This window comes from Scyliorhinus canicula, chromosome 12 (genome assembly GCF_902713615.1).
Source record: "Scyliorhinus canicula chromosome 12, sScyCan1.1, whole genome shotgun sequence".
NCBI lineage: Eukaryota > Metazoa > Chordata > Chondrichthyes > Carcharhiniformes > Scyliorhinidae > Scyliorhinus > Scyliorhinus canicula.
Genome location: NC_052157.1, coordinates 17,450,492 through 17,468,293, shown reverse-complemented (window position 1 = coordinate 17,468,293; position 17,802 = coordinate 17,450,492). Strand labels below are relative to the sequence as shown.

Here is a 17,802-nt window from a genome sequence, read left to right as displayed (position 1 = left end):
CTCTCGCCAGATGTCCCGAAGCTAAAGAGAAAATGAGCATTGGGTTGTTTGTTAAGTACCTGCTCTTAGGGGTTGTGTGTAAATAGCTGACGAGTCTGCAGCTATCAGGGAAAGTGTGTAAAGTGTAGAGATTAGAAACGCGTTTTAAAAAGTGAAAGTAAATTTTTTTAAATTGCTGTTTAAGTTTCATAATTAGCTCCCTCCTAAATAACAAAGAAATGCCAGTGGAAGAAATGTGAGGAGCTGTTAAATCTTCAGTTTTATTTGTAGGTGTAATGTTAATCAGAATTCTTGGCTGGGATTCTCCCCTCCCTGGCGGTGCGGGGGTCCCGGCGTGATGGAGTGGCGTGAACCACTCCGGCGTCAGTCCGCCCCAAAGGTGCAGAAGTCTCCGCACCTTTAGGGGCCAAGCCCTCACATTGAGGAGCTAGGCCTGCGCCAAAGTGGTTGGAGCTCCGCCGGCTGGCGTGGACGGCCTTTGGCACCACGCCAGCCGGGGCTGAAAGGACTTCGCGGCCAGCGTAAGTCTGTGCATTCGCCTGAGTGTCAGCGGCTGCTGACGTCATCCCCGCGCATGCGCAGGGGAGGGGGTCACTTCCGCCTCCGCCATGGTGATGACCATGGCGAAGGCGGAAGGAAAAGAGTACCCCCACGGCACAGGCCCGCCCGCCGATCGGTGGGCCCTGACCGCGGGCCTGATCACCCCGCGCCCCCCACAGGACCGCTGAATCTCTGGTGGCGGAGAATTCGGGAAACGGCATGGGCGGGATTTACGCCAGCCCCCAGCGATTCTCCGACCCGGCGGGGGGGTCGGAGAATCCCGCCCCAGATCTTTATTTCTTCCCATGGCTATTGGCACATGAGACAAAGAATGTGTTTCCGTGGCTACTTTATCATAGAACAGGTTGTCAGCCTGCTGCCATCCTGAGGGTGCCATCCTATATCAAGCATGGTTGACCAGGACAACTCCCACTCTTACTACCTGCCGGAAGGATTTACAGGTTGATAATACACCTGTTTGGCCCTGTATTGAGCACACCTTCCTTGGGCATCAAAGATAAAGCCAAATCATTCTTTAGGGCACTATACCTCCACTGTTTTCTTCCCTCAGCCCCGATACCAAGTGACTGCCCATCAGTGATTTAATTCACCATCTCAACTCCTCCATCTTTCTCCCCCGAGTTCACTGTTCTCCTACCCTCCCTTAATCACGGTCTCCACATAATCTTTCCTATTCATGTTAGGCCAGCCTCTCAACCTTATCATCTCCTTTGGCCTCTCTACTCCCATCATGTAATTCAAGGTCTTGTCCAATCACTTTGTTTTATCCACCTGCACCCAAATCCCCATTTCCCCTTCTTTTTCCCAACCACATTGCCTTCTGTGCCCCCTCGTGAACAAGCTCCCCAGAATCACTTACTGAGGAACTTTCAAATTCACGGCAGGCTTGCCTTTTGCCCTCTATTCTCCAGTACATTTTTGTAGTTGCCAATCAGTTCAGCACCAAACGCACCACCACTATTGATATCCTTGTGTTACCATCACGGACCAGACCCCAACAGTGACTTGGATACAGGACAGAAACCCCAATATTTTATTTTAATTTTGTAAGACTGAGGAACGGATACCTCCCTCCAGGAGTGATTTCACACAAAGTAGGGATTATGGTATATTAAAACAATCTTTATTCCAAACACAATATTAAAATATCTTTAACATCTCACAAAAATAAACTTACAATTACCCCTTAAATAATGCTGATCAATACAGTGACACTATGATTTAGCACACTGGGCTAAATCGTTGGCTTTTAAAGCAGACCCAGGTAGGCCAGCAGCATGGTTCAATTCCCGTACCAGCCTCCCCGAACAGGCGCCAGAATGTGGCGACTAGGAGCTTTTAACAGTAACTTCATTGAAGCCTACTCGTGACAATAAGCGATTTTCATTTCATTTCATTTCAATTGCTATCTTCATTTCCACTCAAACAATAAAACCATTTCAAGTCATAATCCACTTTTAAATGCAGTTAGCAGACTCATGAATACTTGCTGTAATGCCACTTTGAGAAAAAGAGACGTTTTGAGTCTACTTGTAATAAAGAGACCTGATACCCTGTCAGAATAATGCAGAATCTCTGTCTATATTCTTCAGAAACCTTTTCAGCTCACCAAAAACTAACTTGAAAAATTTAACACCTGATTACCTTAACAGCAGGAAGAGGGGGTATAGCCTCAAAATAAACAGAAGTAGATTTAGGGCTGAGCTTAGGAGGAAATTCTTCATCCAAAGGGTTGTGAATCTATGGAATTTCCTGCCTAGTGAAGCAGTTGAGGCTCCTTCATTAAATGTTTTCAAGATAAAGTTTTTTGAAGAATAAAGGAATAAAGAGCTATTGTGTTCGGGCGGGAAAGTGGAGCTGAGTCCACAAAAGGTCAGCCATGATCTCATTGAATGGCAGAGCAGGCTCGAAGGGCCAGATGGCCTACTCCTGCTCCAAGTTCTTATGTTCTTATGTACTCCAGCCCCTGGGTCCTCCCATTAACTATATCATCTTACTAAGCCAAACTGTCTCCAACCATCTACTCCCCAGGCAACCCTCCTGATATAAGTAAAAGTCCTTCAGCCCAAACATTTACAATGCTTTAATTACACTTCTGGCTTCAAAAAGCCTAGGGGCGTGATTCTCCGCACCCGCGGAAAATCGTAAAACCATGGTAAAAATCGGGAGCGTTTTACGACGGTCGCGAAGGCTTCATTTCCCGACGGATTCACTTCCGGGAAATGGGCTAGTAACGCGGCCGCGTCAATTACGTGCGTGATGACGACGGAACGCGGCGACGACATGATCACGCCCACGTGACGCTGCCCGACGCCGTAAAAAGGCGCGGGCGACCACAGAATCTGTCGGGCAGGATGTCGGAGCCGAGGAGAGCTGCTCCTCGCTTTGTTGATGCGGACATCGAGGCGCTGCTCGATGCCGTGGAGCAGAGGAGGGGCATCATCCGCCCGCGGAGAGGGCATCGCCAACCTGCCAGCGCGGTACGCCAGGCCTGGCGTGACGTGGCTGCTGCCGTCAGTGCTGTGGGGCAGACCCCTCGCTCAGCTGAGCAATGTAGGAAGAAGCTACACGACCTCACCAGGGCTGCCAGGGTAAGTGCCATGAGGGTGCCCCCTAGTCACAACCATCCCTCCCCCTTAACTTAAGCACCCCCCCCCCCCCCCCCCCCCCCACCCGGCATGGGAGGGGGGGAGGGGGATTGGGGCAGAGTTATTTGAGGATGGTTCACAAAGTTGTCGCAGACCCAGCGCTCTGGCCCCGAGGAGAGATGCAATCGTCTTATGACAACTTGACCCCCTCAAACTGTGCCAGTATCTGAACGGACTGCTGATACCTTCCGTTTTGTAATGATCTACCTATGTTCCCTCCCCCAACAGGCCAAGTCCGCTCACAACCACCGTGAGCGGCACAAGACTGGAGGGGGTTCGCCCAACCTGCACCCCCTCAGCACCTTTGAACAGAGGGCCCTGGACCTTGTTGGGGGGTCTGCCACCCGCGATATCGCGCTATGCGAGGTTGGCGGAACTGCAGCAAGTGAGACAACCCTCCCTGACAAACACTCACCCCTCCCCCATCCTCTGTCCCTTCACACACCCTGCCCACTGGGACACCTCCCCCATCCTCTGTCCCTTCACACACCCTGCCCACTGGGACACCTCCCCCATCCTCTGTCCCTTCACACACCCTGCCCACTGGGACCGTCCAGCGCCCGGCCGAGCAAATCTAAATAACCCGTCTCATTCTCTTCCCTAGGACGTGATGCCGAACGACCAGGGCCGTCTGCCTCCAGACGGACACAGGAATCTGCCGCCACCTCACCCGGGGCCTCACAACAGAGGGTGCCCGATCAACGGGCAGCCCCATCCGCCCCAACCCAATCTGCGGACCAGGACGCACAGAGGGTTCGAAGTCCACAACCACCAGAAATGGCCAGGGACAACCCTCCTGACGCTGAGCAGCCCCACACCCTGGAGGAGGCCCTAAACATTGAGAGCGTCGGGCTTGCGGCACTGCTTTCTCCCACCACATCCATCATCCCAGAGACACACACCCCGGCGGGCCTATTTAGTGATGAGTCTCCTGGGACACAGTCTGGTTGGCACATCACAGCTGAGCAGGTACAGCAGGTGGAGGTCGGAGCAACAGAGGGCCCGGACTCGCGGAGGCCAGACCAGGCCCAGGATGCAGCTGGCTCCCAGACGTTTTCTGAGTTCCTGGAGTTTATCAACCCACCCGCACAGCCGATGCCTCAGGAAACCCAGGGAAACAATGGCGGGAGGAGGGCAGCCTTCCTGGCTCTGCAGACGCTGTTAGAGGAGTCGAACCGCGTCCAAGAGCAGGGAGTGGTGCCGCTCATGGCAGAGACCCAGTCCGACACCGCACGGGTGGCATCCGCGGTGGAGGCAATGGGTCAGGTTATGCAAGACGTTGGGGTTAATGTGCACGCGTCATCCTCGGCCCTGGACAGGGTTGCCCTCTCACAGGCAGCAATGTGCCAGAGCCAAAACGACATTGTCGGCGCCCTGCGGGCCATGGCCGAGTCTCAGCAGGTCATGGCCCAGTCGCAGCAGTCGGTCGCGGAGACCATCAACCGCCTGACACATGTGCTGGATGGCGTCGTGCACACACAGGTTGAGATCGCACAGTCCCTGGCAGGAATGTCTAACTCCCTGGACTCCGTCTCTGCAAACCTTCGGATCCTGGTGGATACCGTTGCAGGCCTCCAGGACTGGCAGCGCCAGGTGTCGGTGGTGCGACGGGGCACCTCCCCGCTCGCACCTCTGTCCCAAAGTGAGGCCCGGGGGCCACCGGGCTCCCCGAGGGAGGAGGAGGTTTCGGGGTCCGTCCCATTAAGGCCATCACGGGACGTCCCGGAATTCTCGGCCTCCCCCCGTCCCATCCCTGGTGCATCGGGGGGGAACAGCAGGCAGAGCAGGGTGGCACAATGTCACCCGAGACGCCCGCAGAGCAGCCTGGCCCATCAAGGCCGGGTCGCCCCAGGAAATGCTTAGCCAAGGAGAAACGAGTCGAGGGGGGCGATTCGCAGCAATCCTCCTCCACTCCTGCTGTATCATCTGGGGAGTCACTTAGATGTAGTGGTAGGGCACGTAAGGCAACTAAGATAGACACTGAGTAAGTTGGCACGGGTGAAGGGCACAGTTTAGTTGTAGGGGCTAGGGCACCTGTAAATAATTGTTAACATTAAACGCACTGTTCCACCTTACTTGTAATACCGTGTGATTGTTCCACAGCCACAGGAATCGTGATGGTGACCGAGTGTCGCTGGGGTTGACGGGTGGTGAAACCTCGGTGCCGGGTGTGCAGTCCCTGCCCCTACCCCCTCCCACAGCTAGCCCACGCGGGCACGTGATGGCGTGTCAGTGACGATCTCAGCGGCCACCAAGGTGGATGGTTCAGCTATTGCCATGGGTCAGACTCTCTCTAACGATTCTGAGCTCACAGCTCTTCGCTGTCATCATTCCACATAGCACTGATCACACCCGCTGACACAGCCATCAATGTTGTGCCATACCGTCTGGACCCAGTGATAAGCGTGATGTCGAAGTGGAGCAGTGTACACTGAGAGGGGGGGGGGGGGGGGGGGGGTTGTGGTGGTGGCAGTTGTGTGGTGATCCTCTGCATGACTAGCGATGCAGGTGGTGGTTTGGTGTTCAGCGGGGACGTCACATGCGATGCGTGAGACGTGCTGCCACCAGGGTGTCGCGTGCCCGCCGTCCTTGCCGGGTCCGTCGTGCCGCCTCCTGGACATCACCAGCACCTGGGTCGTGGCTGCGTTCTGCACCCGCCACTCCGCCAGCCTCCTCCTCCTCCTCCTCCTCCTCCTCCTCCTCCTCTATGCTGGCACCACTGCCACTAGCTTCTCCCTCCGCCTCCTGCAGCAGGTCATCTCCCCTCTGCATCGCGATGTTGTGCAGCGCACAGCAGACCACAACAATGCGAGTGACCCTGTCAGCTGGTACTGCAGGGCCCCTCCGGAGCGGTCCAGGCACCTGAATCTCATCTTCAGGAGGCCAAGGCAGCGCTCCACCACACCCCTGGTTGCTGCATGGGCCTTGTTGTATCGTGTTTCCGCATTGGTCTGAGGCCTCCGTATAGGCGTCATCAGCCAAGACCTCAGCGGATAACCCCTATCGCCTAGCAACCAGCCCCTCAGCCGAGGGGGGGACGTCCCTCAAACATCGCAGGGATGAACGACTGCGCCAGTATGTAGGAGTCATGCACACTCCCTGGGAACCTTGCACTGACGTTCATGATCCTCATGTGGGGGTCGCACACCACCTGGACATTAATGGAGTATGCCCCCCTTCTGTTTGTGAACACTTCCTTGTCCCCTGCAGGCGGGCGCATGGGGACGTGAACACAGTCGATTGACCCCTGAACCCTCGGTATCCCGGCCACACTGGCAAATCCACGAGCTCGTGACTCTTGACTTGCTTGGTCCTCGGGAAAGGTGATGTAGCGGTCCGCGATGGCATAGAGGGCGTCGGTCACATCCCGGATGCACCTGTGGACCGATGACTGGGAGATCCCAGAGACGTCCCCGCTCGGAGATTGGAAGGAGCCGGTAGCATAGAAGTTCAGAGCGACCGTCACCTTGATGGCAACCGGGATCGTGTGTCCTCCCCCCGTTCCACGTGGGGCGAGGTGCGACAGGAGTTGGCAGATATGTATCACCGTCTGCCTACTCAGCCGGAGTCTCCTCCTGCAGGTGATGTCCGTCATTGTTAGGAAAGAGACCCGGACACGGTACACCCTCGGCTTTGGTCGTCGCCTCTGGCGCCGTGGCTGCACCCTCACTCTCTCCTCTTCCTCTTCCTCCTCCTCCTCCCCCCCATGCTGCTCGACGACTGGCAACTCCTCGGCCCTTCCCTCTGCTGCTGCAGCTGGCCCTGCATCCACTGCGGGTTGTGGGTGTGGATGCTGCTGCATCTCCAAATCCAGTAGAGCGGCCCCAACCACTGCGCAGAACATAGCCGTTCTGTTCCCATACATTGTGCTAACCTACAGAAGGGTGGTGGGGGCAGAGAAACGGGACATGTTAGACGGAGGTTAGTCGACACCTCGGCAGCCGCCTGCCACGGGATACCTGTGTGTCCCGGTGTCCTGGTCGCGCTGCTGACACGCGGGCAGCCTAACCCCTGGTCACTTTCTGCATTCAACGGCCAGTAAACTATGGCCTCCTCACGGGTGCGTCAGTGGCCTGTGTCCGGAAGCCACAGGGGAACCAGCGGCCGTGTCCTCTTGACCGGCACACCATGGCACGCTGGCAGACATTTTGTTACGGGGTTGGACGGCTCACTCTCTACCTAACCCCCCCCCTCCGTCTCCCCCACTGCCTCCCCCGTCGCCCCACACTGCCTCCCCCGTCGCCCCCCACTGCCTCCCCCGTCGCCCCCACTGCCCCCTCCGTCTCCCCCACTGCCTCCCCCGTCGCCCCCACTGCCCTCTCCGTCTCCCCCACTGCCTCCCCCGTCGCCCCCACTCCCCCCGCTCTGGACCCCCTCCCGTTCTCAGGGATGCCTTCCCCGTTGTGGCCAGACTCGAGCGGTGCGCTGAACGGTGCGCTGAGCGGTGCGCTGAGCGGTGCGCAGAGTGGTGCCCTGACCTCCTCCAAGCTGTCGTCAGCCAGGCCGACTGGTTGACGAATTTAAAAAGCAGGTGTGTTTCACGACGTGCAAACAGGGCGCCATGACGTCGGGACTTCGGCCCATCCGGGCCGGTGAATAGCGAGGGGGGCTATCAGTGGCGATTCTGGTCGTGTCAGGGGCGGGAAGGAGGCGTTTGTCGGGAATGGCGACTCCGACATTTTGCGGGGTTCGGAGAATAGTGGGAGGGCGTCGGAACAGCGTCGCCGTAAAAATTTCCGACGCCCGCTATTCTCCGAACCGTCGTGAGTCCGGAGAATCGCGCCCAAGCTGTCTTTCAAACCAGGACTTATAAAAACAGCGGCAGTCATACACTAACCCAGACTTTTAACCCTTACTGTATCAAATACATATAATACAAATCTGAAACTGCTGCATTCATTACACTTGTAACCAATACTCTCATTCTGGTCTTTCCTCCTGATACAGTCATCATCTCCACTCCCATACACTGAAAGTATCCGGGCTCTCAAGTTAATACCGAACCACATAAAAAGTACTATTGGACCCAGCTTTCCTCTAATGAATTCCTCACTCTTCTCGGGTCACTTTGGAATGGGAAGATAACTTTTGGTTTCTTTTCCCCAATACAAACAATCATATTAACCCCCGTTTCCTTTTTTTGCCTCCTCACTGGTCTCAGCTGGTAATACTCTAACCTTGAATCATAAGATTCTGGGTTCAAGTTCCATTCTAGAGGTTCATTGCAAAAATCAAAGCTGACACTCCAGTGCAATACTGATGGAGTGCTACACTGTTGGAGGTGTCATTTTACGGATAAGATGATCAACCCAGGCCCGTCTGCTTGTTCACGCTGATATAAAAGGTCCCATGGCACTATTTTGAAGAAGAGTAGTGGCGTGATAACCAGTGTCCTGCTCAAAATTTATCTTTCAATCAATAAAACAGAAAAAGATTTATCCAGGTATTATCACATTGCTGTTTATGGGAGTTGATTGTGTGCATATTGGTTCCGAATTTCCGACCTTACAACAGTGACTACACTTCATAACGTGCTCCAACGTATTCAGGGTTATCGAACTAAAATGGGTAAATGAGTTAGAATATAGATCAGCTGTGATCTAATTGAATAGCAGATCTGGGACGGGATTCTCCCCTACCCGGCGTGACGGAGGGTCCCGGAATAGGGGAGTGGCGCCAACCACTCAGGGGTCCGGCCTCCCCAAAGGTGGGGAATTATCCCCACCTTTGGGGGCCAGCCCCACGCCGGAGCGGTTGGCACCAGAAGACTGGTGCAAAAAACCGGCGCCCCCGACAGAGGGGCTGGCCGAAAGGCTTTCGCCGGTCGGCACATGCGCGATGTGGGGTTCTCTTCCGCTTCCGCCATGGCGGCCACGGTAGGAGAAAGAATGCCGCCAGGGCACTGGCCCGGAGTCTGAGCGGGGGGCCCCGATCGCGGGCCAGGCCACCGTGGGGGCACCCCCCCGGGGTTCGATCGCCCCCCGCCCCCCCCCCCCCCCCCCAGGACCCCGAGGCCTGCTCGCGCCGCTGATCCCGCCGTTACAGAGGTTATTCAAACCTCGGCGGCGGGAGAGGCCTCCCAGCGGCGGGACTTCGGCCCATCCGGGCCGGAGAATCACCGCAGGGGACTCGCCGGTCGGAGTGGCGAGATTCCTGCCGCCGCCACTTCCCGGGTGGCGGAGAATCTCTGCCACAGCGGGGGCGGGATTTTAGGCGGCCCCAGGCGATTCTCCGACCCTGCTGGGGGTCGGAGAATTTCGCCCCAGGTTTGAGCGGCTGAGTAACTTACTTCTGTTCCGCTCTCCCCAAAAGGGCAGTTACATCAAATAAGTTTTGATATAAAATGAGCTTTGACAAAGAATCATTGGACTCGAAACGTTAGCTGTTTTCTCTCCCTGCAGATGCTGCCAGACCTGCTGAGATTTTCTGGCATTTTTTCTTTCGTTTCAGATTCCAGCATCCGCAGGAATTTGCTTTTATTTCTTACATAAAATGACTTAAAATAATTAAGTTAAACAATAATTGTCTGGAAGCTGACAAAACTATTCACTTATTAAAATAATTATAAACGGTAGAACATTTTCAATGCAAAAGACATCGGGGAAATCATCTGAAAAATTACTGGCCAGCAATATAGAAGCGCCACATGCATAAATTTGGTTTACTTGAACTGTCTTTTAATAGCTGGTCTATATTATACAATCAACGATGAGGATATATGTATGAAAGAGTTAAGAACTCAGACAAATTGCACATAAACATTTCTTTATTAATGCTTGTCATTACATTACACCATTTCAAAATCAGATAGCACATGTACTCTGTTCCTATTGAAGGAATATGACCCTCCATTTAATTGTGACAACACCGAGTGTTTCTAGACCTGACCAACAATGAAATATCGATGTTAAGCGGAGAAGATCCATTGACTTCACAAAACTCACGGTAGCATGGTGGTTAGCATCAATGCTTCACAGCTCCAGGGTCCCATGTTCGATTCCCGGCTGGGTCACTGTCTGTGTGGAGTCTGCACGTCCTCCCGGTGTGTGCGTGGGTTTCCTCCGGGTGCTCCGGTTTCCTCCCACAGTCCAAAGATGTGCGGGTTAGGTGGATTGGCCATGCTAAATTGCCCGTAGTGTAAGGTTAATGGGGGGATTGTTGGGTTACGGGTATACGGGTTATGTGGGTTTAAGTAGGGTGATCATTGCTCGGCACAACATCGAGGGCCGAAGGGCCTGTGCTGTACTGTTCTATTCTATCTAACTATCTTAGAATAACACATGGGTCTGATAATTAACACTTTATTTCCTCAAAGACTCCAAAGTGGAGGATAGAGGGACATGACTGGGCAGTGCACTGCGCTGCCCCGGCACAGGTTGGCACTGCCAGGTTGGCACAGTTTCACCCAACGTTTTTTACATTTTGAGAAATAGGGCAGGATTTGACTAGAATTTGGGAAAGAGCCAGGCTCAAAGAAAAAAAATGGTATGTGACTCTCCACTAGCACAGACTAGTTTTCTCTTGAGCGTTGGAATCAAGAGCCTCTTAAGGAAAAGAAAATGAGTGGTTGTGGTTTACCCCGTCACTCCAGCAGGGCAGAGCTTCATACGCCCAATCAGCGCTGCATCCTAATGTCTCCAGCCCCATAACAGGGGTACCTGGTGCTCTCCCCCACACCTGGAAATCCTTGCCGGCATACTCACCCTCCCCCAGCCCTGGAAGATTCTCACAAGCATTGCAACCCCCCCCCCCCCCCCCCCCCCCCAATAATGCAGCAGAAGCAGAGCCGGCACTCCCCCTCCAGTACACCCATTACACATCAACATAACAACCACCTAGTGACTAGTGACCACCTTGGCACTGCTCCTGGCAGATGCTGGCAGTGCCAGGTTGGACTGTGCCAAGCAGACAGTGCCTACCTGAGCCAGGGCAGCGCTAGTGCACTGCCCGGACATGTCCCTCTACCCTCCACTCCCCGGGGGTTGTAATTACCTTTGCGTCCCTGGATGGATCCCCTCCACTGCTTCATGCCTGGCCAAACCTGTTGTAAACCTTGCCGACGTGCAGTATGAATATTTACTGAGGGATGGTCATTTGCTGCGGAGGGGGGGAGGGGATAATAATATGGAAATCAATTCAAATTTATTCAAGTATGGTGTGTGCCCTGGGCGTGAATCTCGTCACGTCGCCGGCGAGGGGCGTGGAAAATCGGAAAACGCAATCTCACCCACGGGAATTGCATTTCCAGATTCTGGCGAGAATTTCCACCGCCGATCCTGCGGACGGTAAGTGTGGGCTCAAGATTGCGCCCGTAATGTTGTGGCACTACCTGAACTTCACAGCAGGGTGACTGAAGCCAGCTCTTTATGTTGATTATGCGGTGGAGCCCAGTGCCACTCAGCAAAGAGAAACTTCTCTGCAATTCTCTGCAGCACGGTCGCATTGTGGATAGCACAATCACTTCACAGCTCCAGGGCCCCGGGTTCGATTCCGGCTTGGGTCACTGTCTGCACGGAGTCTGCACATCCTCCCCGTGTGTGCGTGGGTTTCCTCCGGGTGCTCCGGTTTCCTCCCACAGTCCAAAGATGTGCAGGTTGGGTGGATTGGCCGTGCTAAATTGCCCTTAGTGTCCAAAATTGCCCTTAGTGTTGGGTGGGGTTACTGGGTTATGGGGATAGGGTGGAGGTGTTGACCTTAGGTAGGGTGCTCTTTCCAAGAGCCGGTGCAGACTCGATGGGCCGAATGGCCTCCTTCTGCACTGTAAATTCTATGTAAATTGGCAGGACATGGCCGACATGAATGGAGGTGGTGGCCGAGGGATCAAACATGCTGAGAAACGCAGGGAGAGCTGTGCTGGAGAACTTTGGCTATAAAAGAATGGATGCAACGGTTGGGGTGAAATGGGCTTTCCTGCCAGTGAATTCCAGATGTCTCACATTTTTATTTATGTTCTCGATCACATGCAATCGAATATGATGATTGGTTTTGAAAAATGCTTGAAAAATACTTCTTTCCTATCGAATTTGACACAAGTAGAGCATTTCCATGTTAGTATCTACTGTTTTTGACACGCCGTTCCTGTGGTTCTTCCATAAAAGCCTTCATTAAAATTCATGACAGTCAGACAGGAATGTATTAGACACTGGATTAAAAATATCTATTCTTAAATTGAAATCCTTTAAAGCTCCAATTCAAAAGCAAATATCTTACTGAATCTTTTGCTTTTTCTTTCGAGCGATGTTACAAAGTTTTTTCAACAGTAGAACTGTCAACACTGTAATTATTAGTAACACAGATAATAGGAGGATCATCACATCCACACAATAGTAAACATACCAGGGGAGTCGGTAAGATTCTGAGCGTAAATGAGCAGCACCTTTGTGTCGAGCAACATACTCAATCCAGAAAATGGCTCTCTCCATTGGAGACTCTGGTTGATCCCTGTGGAGAGCAGAGAGTTTCTGCATGTTATCCCGATAGGATGTGTTGTTTATGACTTCGTTAAGTGCCTGTAATAAATCTGTTGACTGCATGGCTACGATATTAATCACTTTGGCTGCCCCTCGGGTTTCGAGCCTGAGTAAATTGCCAAACTGATCAAAAAGCAGAGGGATGCCAACTACTGGCACCCCATGATAGATGGCTTCATAAACTCCATTGGTGCCACCATGGGAAATGAATGCTCGTGTCTTGGGGTGCCCCAGAAGGTCATTCTGGGGGATCCATTTTGCCAGTAGCGTATTATTTCCTATGTTTGGAGGGATCTTTCCATCGTGTCTCCAAATAACTTTCTGAGGTACTTGAGCAAAGGCCTCTGCTATTTTCATTGTAATTTGCAATGACAAAGAGCTGACAATGGCCCCCAGAGACATCACAATAATCCCATGATCCCCTGAGGATTGGACAAACTCTTCAAACTCTGCTGCGAGAGGTTTGGATGGTTTACACTGGAATCCCCCAATGTAAACAATGTTTGGCATGGTGGGTCTCGGGAATTCAAATATAAAATCAACTCTCATCAGCCACACATCTGCTCTCAGGAGAATCGTCTCAATATCTGTGTCGGGGCCCAGATAGCGACGGCAGAGTTCATTGTATATCGGGTAGGTGAAAAATTCTGAAATGTATAGTTGAAAAATACAATGGAGTACATTTTGTGTTCGTTGTAGAAAACTCATTTTATCTGTCAGTCTTGAGCCGGTGATTGGGACATAGGACAATGGCGATGGGGCAGATAGTAAATGAGCTTCTCCACCACTGTGCAAACGAACATTGTTAACTACTGGGAGTTTTAAATAATACCCAAGCATTGCACCTGTAGTGAAAAATGGATCGGTCAGTATTAAATCAAAATTGGCATTTTCAAATTTCTTCAACAGTTTTGTTTTCAAAAATCGCAATATTAAATTCTCGTCCCCAAGCATGACAGCTGTGCATAAAAGTTGCCATTTCATATTGAAACTTCACGAAAGTCCATGGTGTTGCATATTTCTGGAAGACTCCAAGTGTATTTTCTACAAGACTCTGTATAAATTCTTCATCTGAATTTTTCCCAAGGAATCCTTGCATTTCAACCACAATGGACTGATAGAGATCAGGACTCTCTTTGATGTACCAAGATGTTGAGTAAAAAAGCACAGTGATGTCATGTCCACGAAGTCTCAGTTCTTCTATTAAGATTCTCATATTGATCCAGTGGCTACCCTCGATAGGCACAACCAAAATATTAGCCCCTTGGGTAATGGGACAAGACAGGGTGATGATGATACCAAGGGAGAATGCAACCTGGAACTGATATTTCCATCCAAAACACTTCATTCTGAGAGTAAATGGTATTGAGACTCTGTTGGAGAATTTGAGAGAAATAGAGCATAAATTTGGTAAAATAACATGTAAAAAAAGGAGCAGGCATAACCCATTGAGAAGCGGGTCAGATCGGAGTGGGCAGGTAGGGTCGGAGCTGGAGGGGGTCAGACTGGAGGGCGGGTCGGACCAGAACAGCGGGGTGGTTGGTTCGGGCCTACATGGATCGGTTCAGGCTGGGGAGCAGGTCAGTTAGGCTGGACCTGGGAAGTCGGGTTGAACCGGCGGGGGTATGGCTGGTGGGATCGGGCCAGGTTAGCAGGCGGGCGGGGGATCAGTTCGGGCTGGCAAGGGGATGGTCAGGTTGGCGGGGGGGGGGGGGGGGGGGGGGGGGGGGGGGGGGGGCGGTCGAGCCTTGCAGGAGTGGTCATGTCAGGTTGGGGATGGTGTGGTGGATCCCCTGGGTGGCTCGTCTGTATGTACAGGGTCCCCCATTGGGTCTGGATGGATTCCCCAGCACATCATTGGGGTACCCTCTATATAATCTTTATTAATGTCACAAGTAGTCTTACATTACGTGAGAAACGTGCGTTGTTCACACCGGCAGCGGCCAGGTGTGGTTGGCGCCGGCGTGAACCGGTCGGGTTCGGCAGGCCGCTCGGCCCATCCGGGTCGGAGAATCGCCGGTCGCCGTGAGAAACGGCTCCAAAGTGTTTGGCCTCACACTTGCCGACATTGAAATCCATCTGCCACAGTTTAATGTATGCACATATCTGTGTCATTTTAAAATTTCCATTTACACTTTTTACAATGCTATCTACTTTTGTGCCATCAGCAAATTTGGGCATCTCTCTCTCTCTCACTCTCTCACACTCTCCTGCTATTTCAGTCATTTAGAAATACAGCGAATGGTTGCGACACCAACACAGAAGCCATGGCAATTAGATACCTGCCCCGTTTCACTGCTCTGTATCTCTTGCTGCTCAGCCAACTTCTGAACAAAGTCAATAATTTGCTTTCAGTTCCATGAACTGTAAATGTAGGCGGCACAGTAGCACAGTGGGTAGCAGTGTTGCTTCACAGCAAGATTAGCTATTCTTTTTTGAGCACCTTAAACAACATTCATTGACATTCCACTATCCACGATTTTCATTACCTCCTCAACAAATCCAAGCAGCTTTGTCAGTGTGACTTTGCCTTTAGAAATCTATGCTGGTTCTCACGGATCAGCTGGAAGTTGGAAAGGCGTCTGTCACACTCTCTTTAATAAGGGACATTAGTAATTTTCCTGTAAACTTCCCGAGTATACTTTTCTGGTTTCCCTCGCTCATCTTTCTTATGCCATTTCCAATCTAAAAGAACGGTTCCTGAAACAAGAGAACTTTGGAAGGTTGTAGTTAGGACGTCTGCACACAGAAGATAAAAACATAGGTGAAAATCACACCTCAGTCTGTCTATTCACTTTAGGGCCAAAAGATTACTTTTAACTTGTAGTTTACAATTTTCTCGTCACGAGATGAAAATTTTCCACTTACAAATAAAGACGAACCAAACGCTGTAGCAAATCTTATATTCGGCAGTCGGTGAGATATGAACAAATGTAAGAGTATTGTACTTTAATCCATCAGGCAGGCCAAAGTCTAAGTCCGTTTCTGATTGTGTAACATTCTGTTTAATCATTGTGTAAGTTGTCAAGTGACCTGTTACTCATGTTTTGCGATGATAGTTCTTTTGGCATGGAAAACATATAATCTAAGTGGTCCTTTCCCCCTGAGTCCTCACTGACTTGAGAATTAACCCATGGATTCTGAATTCCACAATGGTCCACTTTCACTGAAAGTGCAATGCAGATTAGTAGTGCAAGAGCAAATTCTTTATTAATAATAATAATAATAATAATAATAATAATAATCTTTATTGTCACAAGTCGGCTTACATTAACGCTGCAATGAAGTTACTGTGAAAAGCCCCTAGTTGCCACATTCTGGCGCCCGTTTGCGTACACAGAGGGAAAATTCGGAATGTCCAAATTACCGGACAGCAGGTATTGTGGGAGGAAACCGGAGCACCTGGTGGAAATCCACGCAGGCAGTTACCCAAGCCGGGAATCGAATCTGGGTCCCTGGCACTGTAAAGCCACAGTGCTAACCACTGTGCTACCCTGCTGCCCAGGAGAAAGTACGGGCGCGAATCTCTGCACCCCAAGCCAGGGGGGGAGGATCGTGGGAGGGCCGGGCGAATCACGCCACGCCGCCCTGGCACTCCCCGCGATTCTCCCACCCCCCCCCCCCCCCCAACATGGCGTGTCGCATTTTGCGACAGGCCGTTCGGAGAATCGCCGCTTGCCATTTCTCACGGCGACCAGCGATTCTCCGGCCCGGATGGGCCGAGCGGCCTGCCGAACCCGACCGGTTCAAGCCAGCGCCAACCACACCTGGTCGTTGCCGGCGTGAACAGCGTGCGACCGGTGAGTGTGGGGTCTGTGGGGGGGCGGAGGGAGGATCGAGCACCACGGGCGTGCTCAGCAGATGTCAGGCCCGCGATCGGTGCCCACCGATCGACTGGCCGGCGTCTCTAAAAGACGCACTCTTTTCCCTCCGCCGCACCGCAAGATTAAGCCGCCATGTCTTGTGGGGCAGTGGAGGGGAAGACGGCAACCGCGCATGCGCGGGTTGGCGCCGGCCTATCTGCGCATGCGCGGCTGACGTCACTACGGCGCCGCCGGCCGCGTCATTCCCGGCGCGCTGCTTTGATGCAAGCGTCAAGGCCCGGTGCACGGAATTCACGCGCTGCTGCTCCTAGCCCCCCTCCCCCCTCGGCGGGGGGGGGGAGAATAGGGGGCAAGGAGCGGCCTCCGACGCCAGAGTGAAACACTCTGGGCGCGATTCTCCCAAAACGGGAGAAATCGTAAGGCTGGCGTCAAACCCGAGCGGGTTTGACGCCAGCGCGCCCCTTCCCGACCGGGAACCGATTCTGGTCCCCGGTCGGGGTTAGTAGCCCGACGCCGTAAGCTCCGGCATCACGGGCTTAACGAATTTCGTTAAGCCCGCTTGCCGGAGTTAGCGCCGGCTGACGCGTCATATGACGTCAGCCACGCATGCGCGGATTGGAAGACTCCAACCCGCGCATGCGCGGATGACGTCATCGCGTATTTGCGCGAAACCCGCGCATGCGCGGGCCGGGATGCCCCTCAGCCGCCCCGCGAATGGATACTGCGGGGCGGCAGAAGGAGAAATAGTGCGCGGGCTTCGGGCCCGCTGCCCGCGATCGGTGCCCACCGATCGCGGGCCCATGGCACCCTTGGCACGGCCGTGGTACTGCCGTGCCAATCGATGCCATGGTTATAAAAAGCGAGTTGTTCCCGCCGTTTTTACAAACGGCCAGACCAGGTGTGTTTGCCGTTCGTAAAAACAGCGTAAAGGGCTGGGACTTCGGCCCATCTATCAGCTGTGAATCGCTGCCGGCCGTAAAAAAACGGCGGCAGCGATTCGTGTCGGGAGTTGGGCGGGGGGGGGGGGGGGGGAGAATAGCGGGAGGGCGGGAAAAATGTCGGGAAGGCCCTCCCGCTATTCTCCGACCCGTCGTAGGGGGCGGAGAATCGCGCCCTCTGGGTTTCACTCCGGCGTCGGCTGTTTGTCTCCCGATGGGAGAATTCTGTCCGTTCTCTCCCAATGTGAATATGAGAGGCTAAAGGTCAATGAATAGGGGAAAGGCAAATGGTTGTTATTGCAAGGAAGTGGAATAGAATAGTAGGAATATTTTGCTCCAGTTGTATAGGGTGCAGTTGAGA

The 17,802-nt window shown here is 52.9% G+C and overlaps 1 protein-coding gene across 1 annotated transcript; it reads right to left on the bottom strand.

Annotated features, from left to right (window-relative positions):
• Positions 1-11,932: 11,932 nt before the first annotated feature.
• Positions 11,933-15,513, bottom strand: LOC119975094 (UDP-glucuronosyltransferase 2A1-like). Its single transcript, XM_038814613.1, is given in 3 exon segments — positions 11,933-13,592; positions 13,594-14,052; positions 15,169-15,513. Coding segments are annotated over 2 exon segments (1,611 nt in total). The 5' UTR covers positions 14,028-14,052; positions 15,169-15,513; the 3' UTR covers positions 11,933-12,415.
• Positions 15,514-17,802: the final 2,289 nt, after the last annotated feature.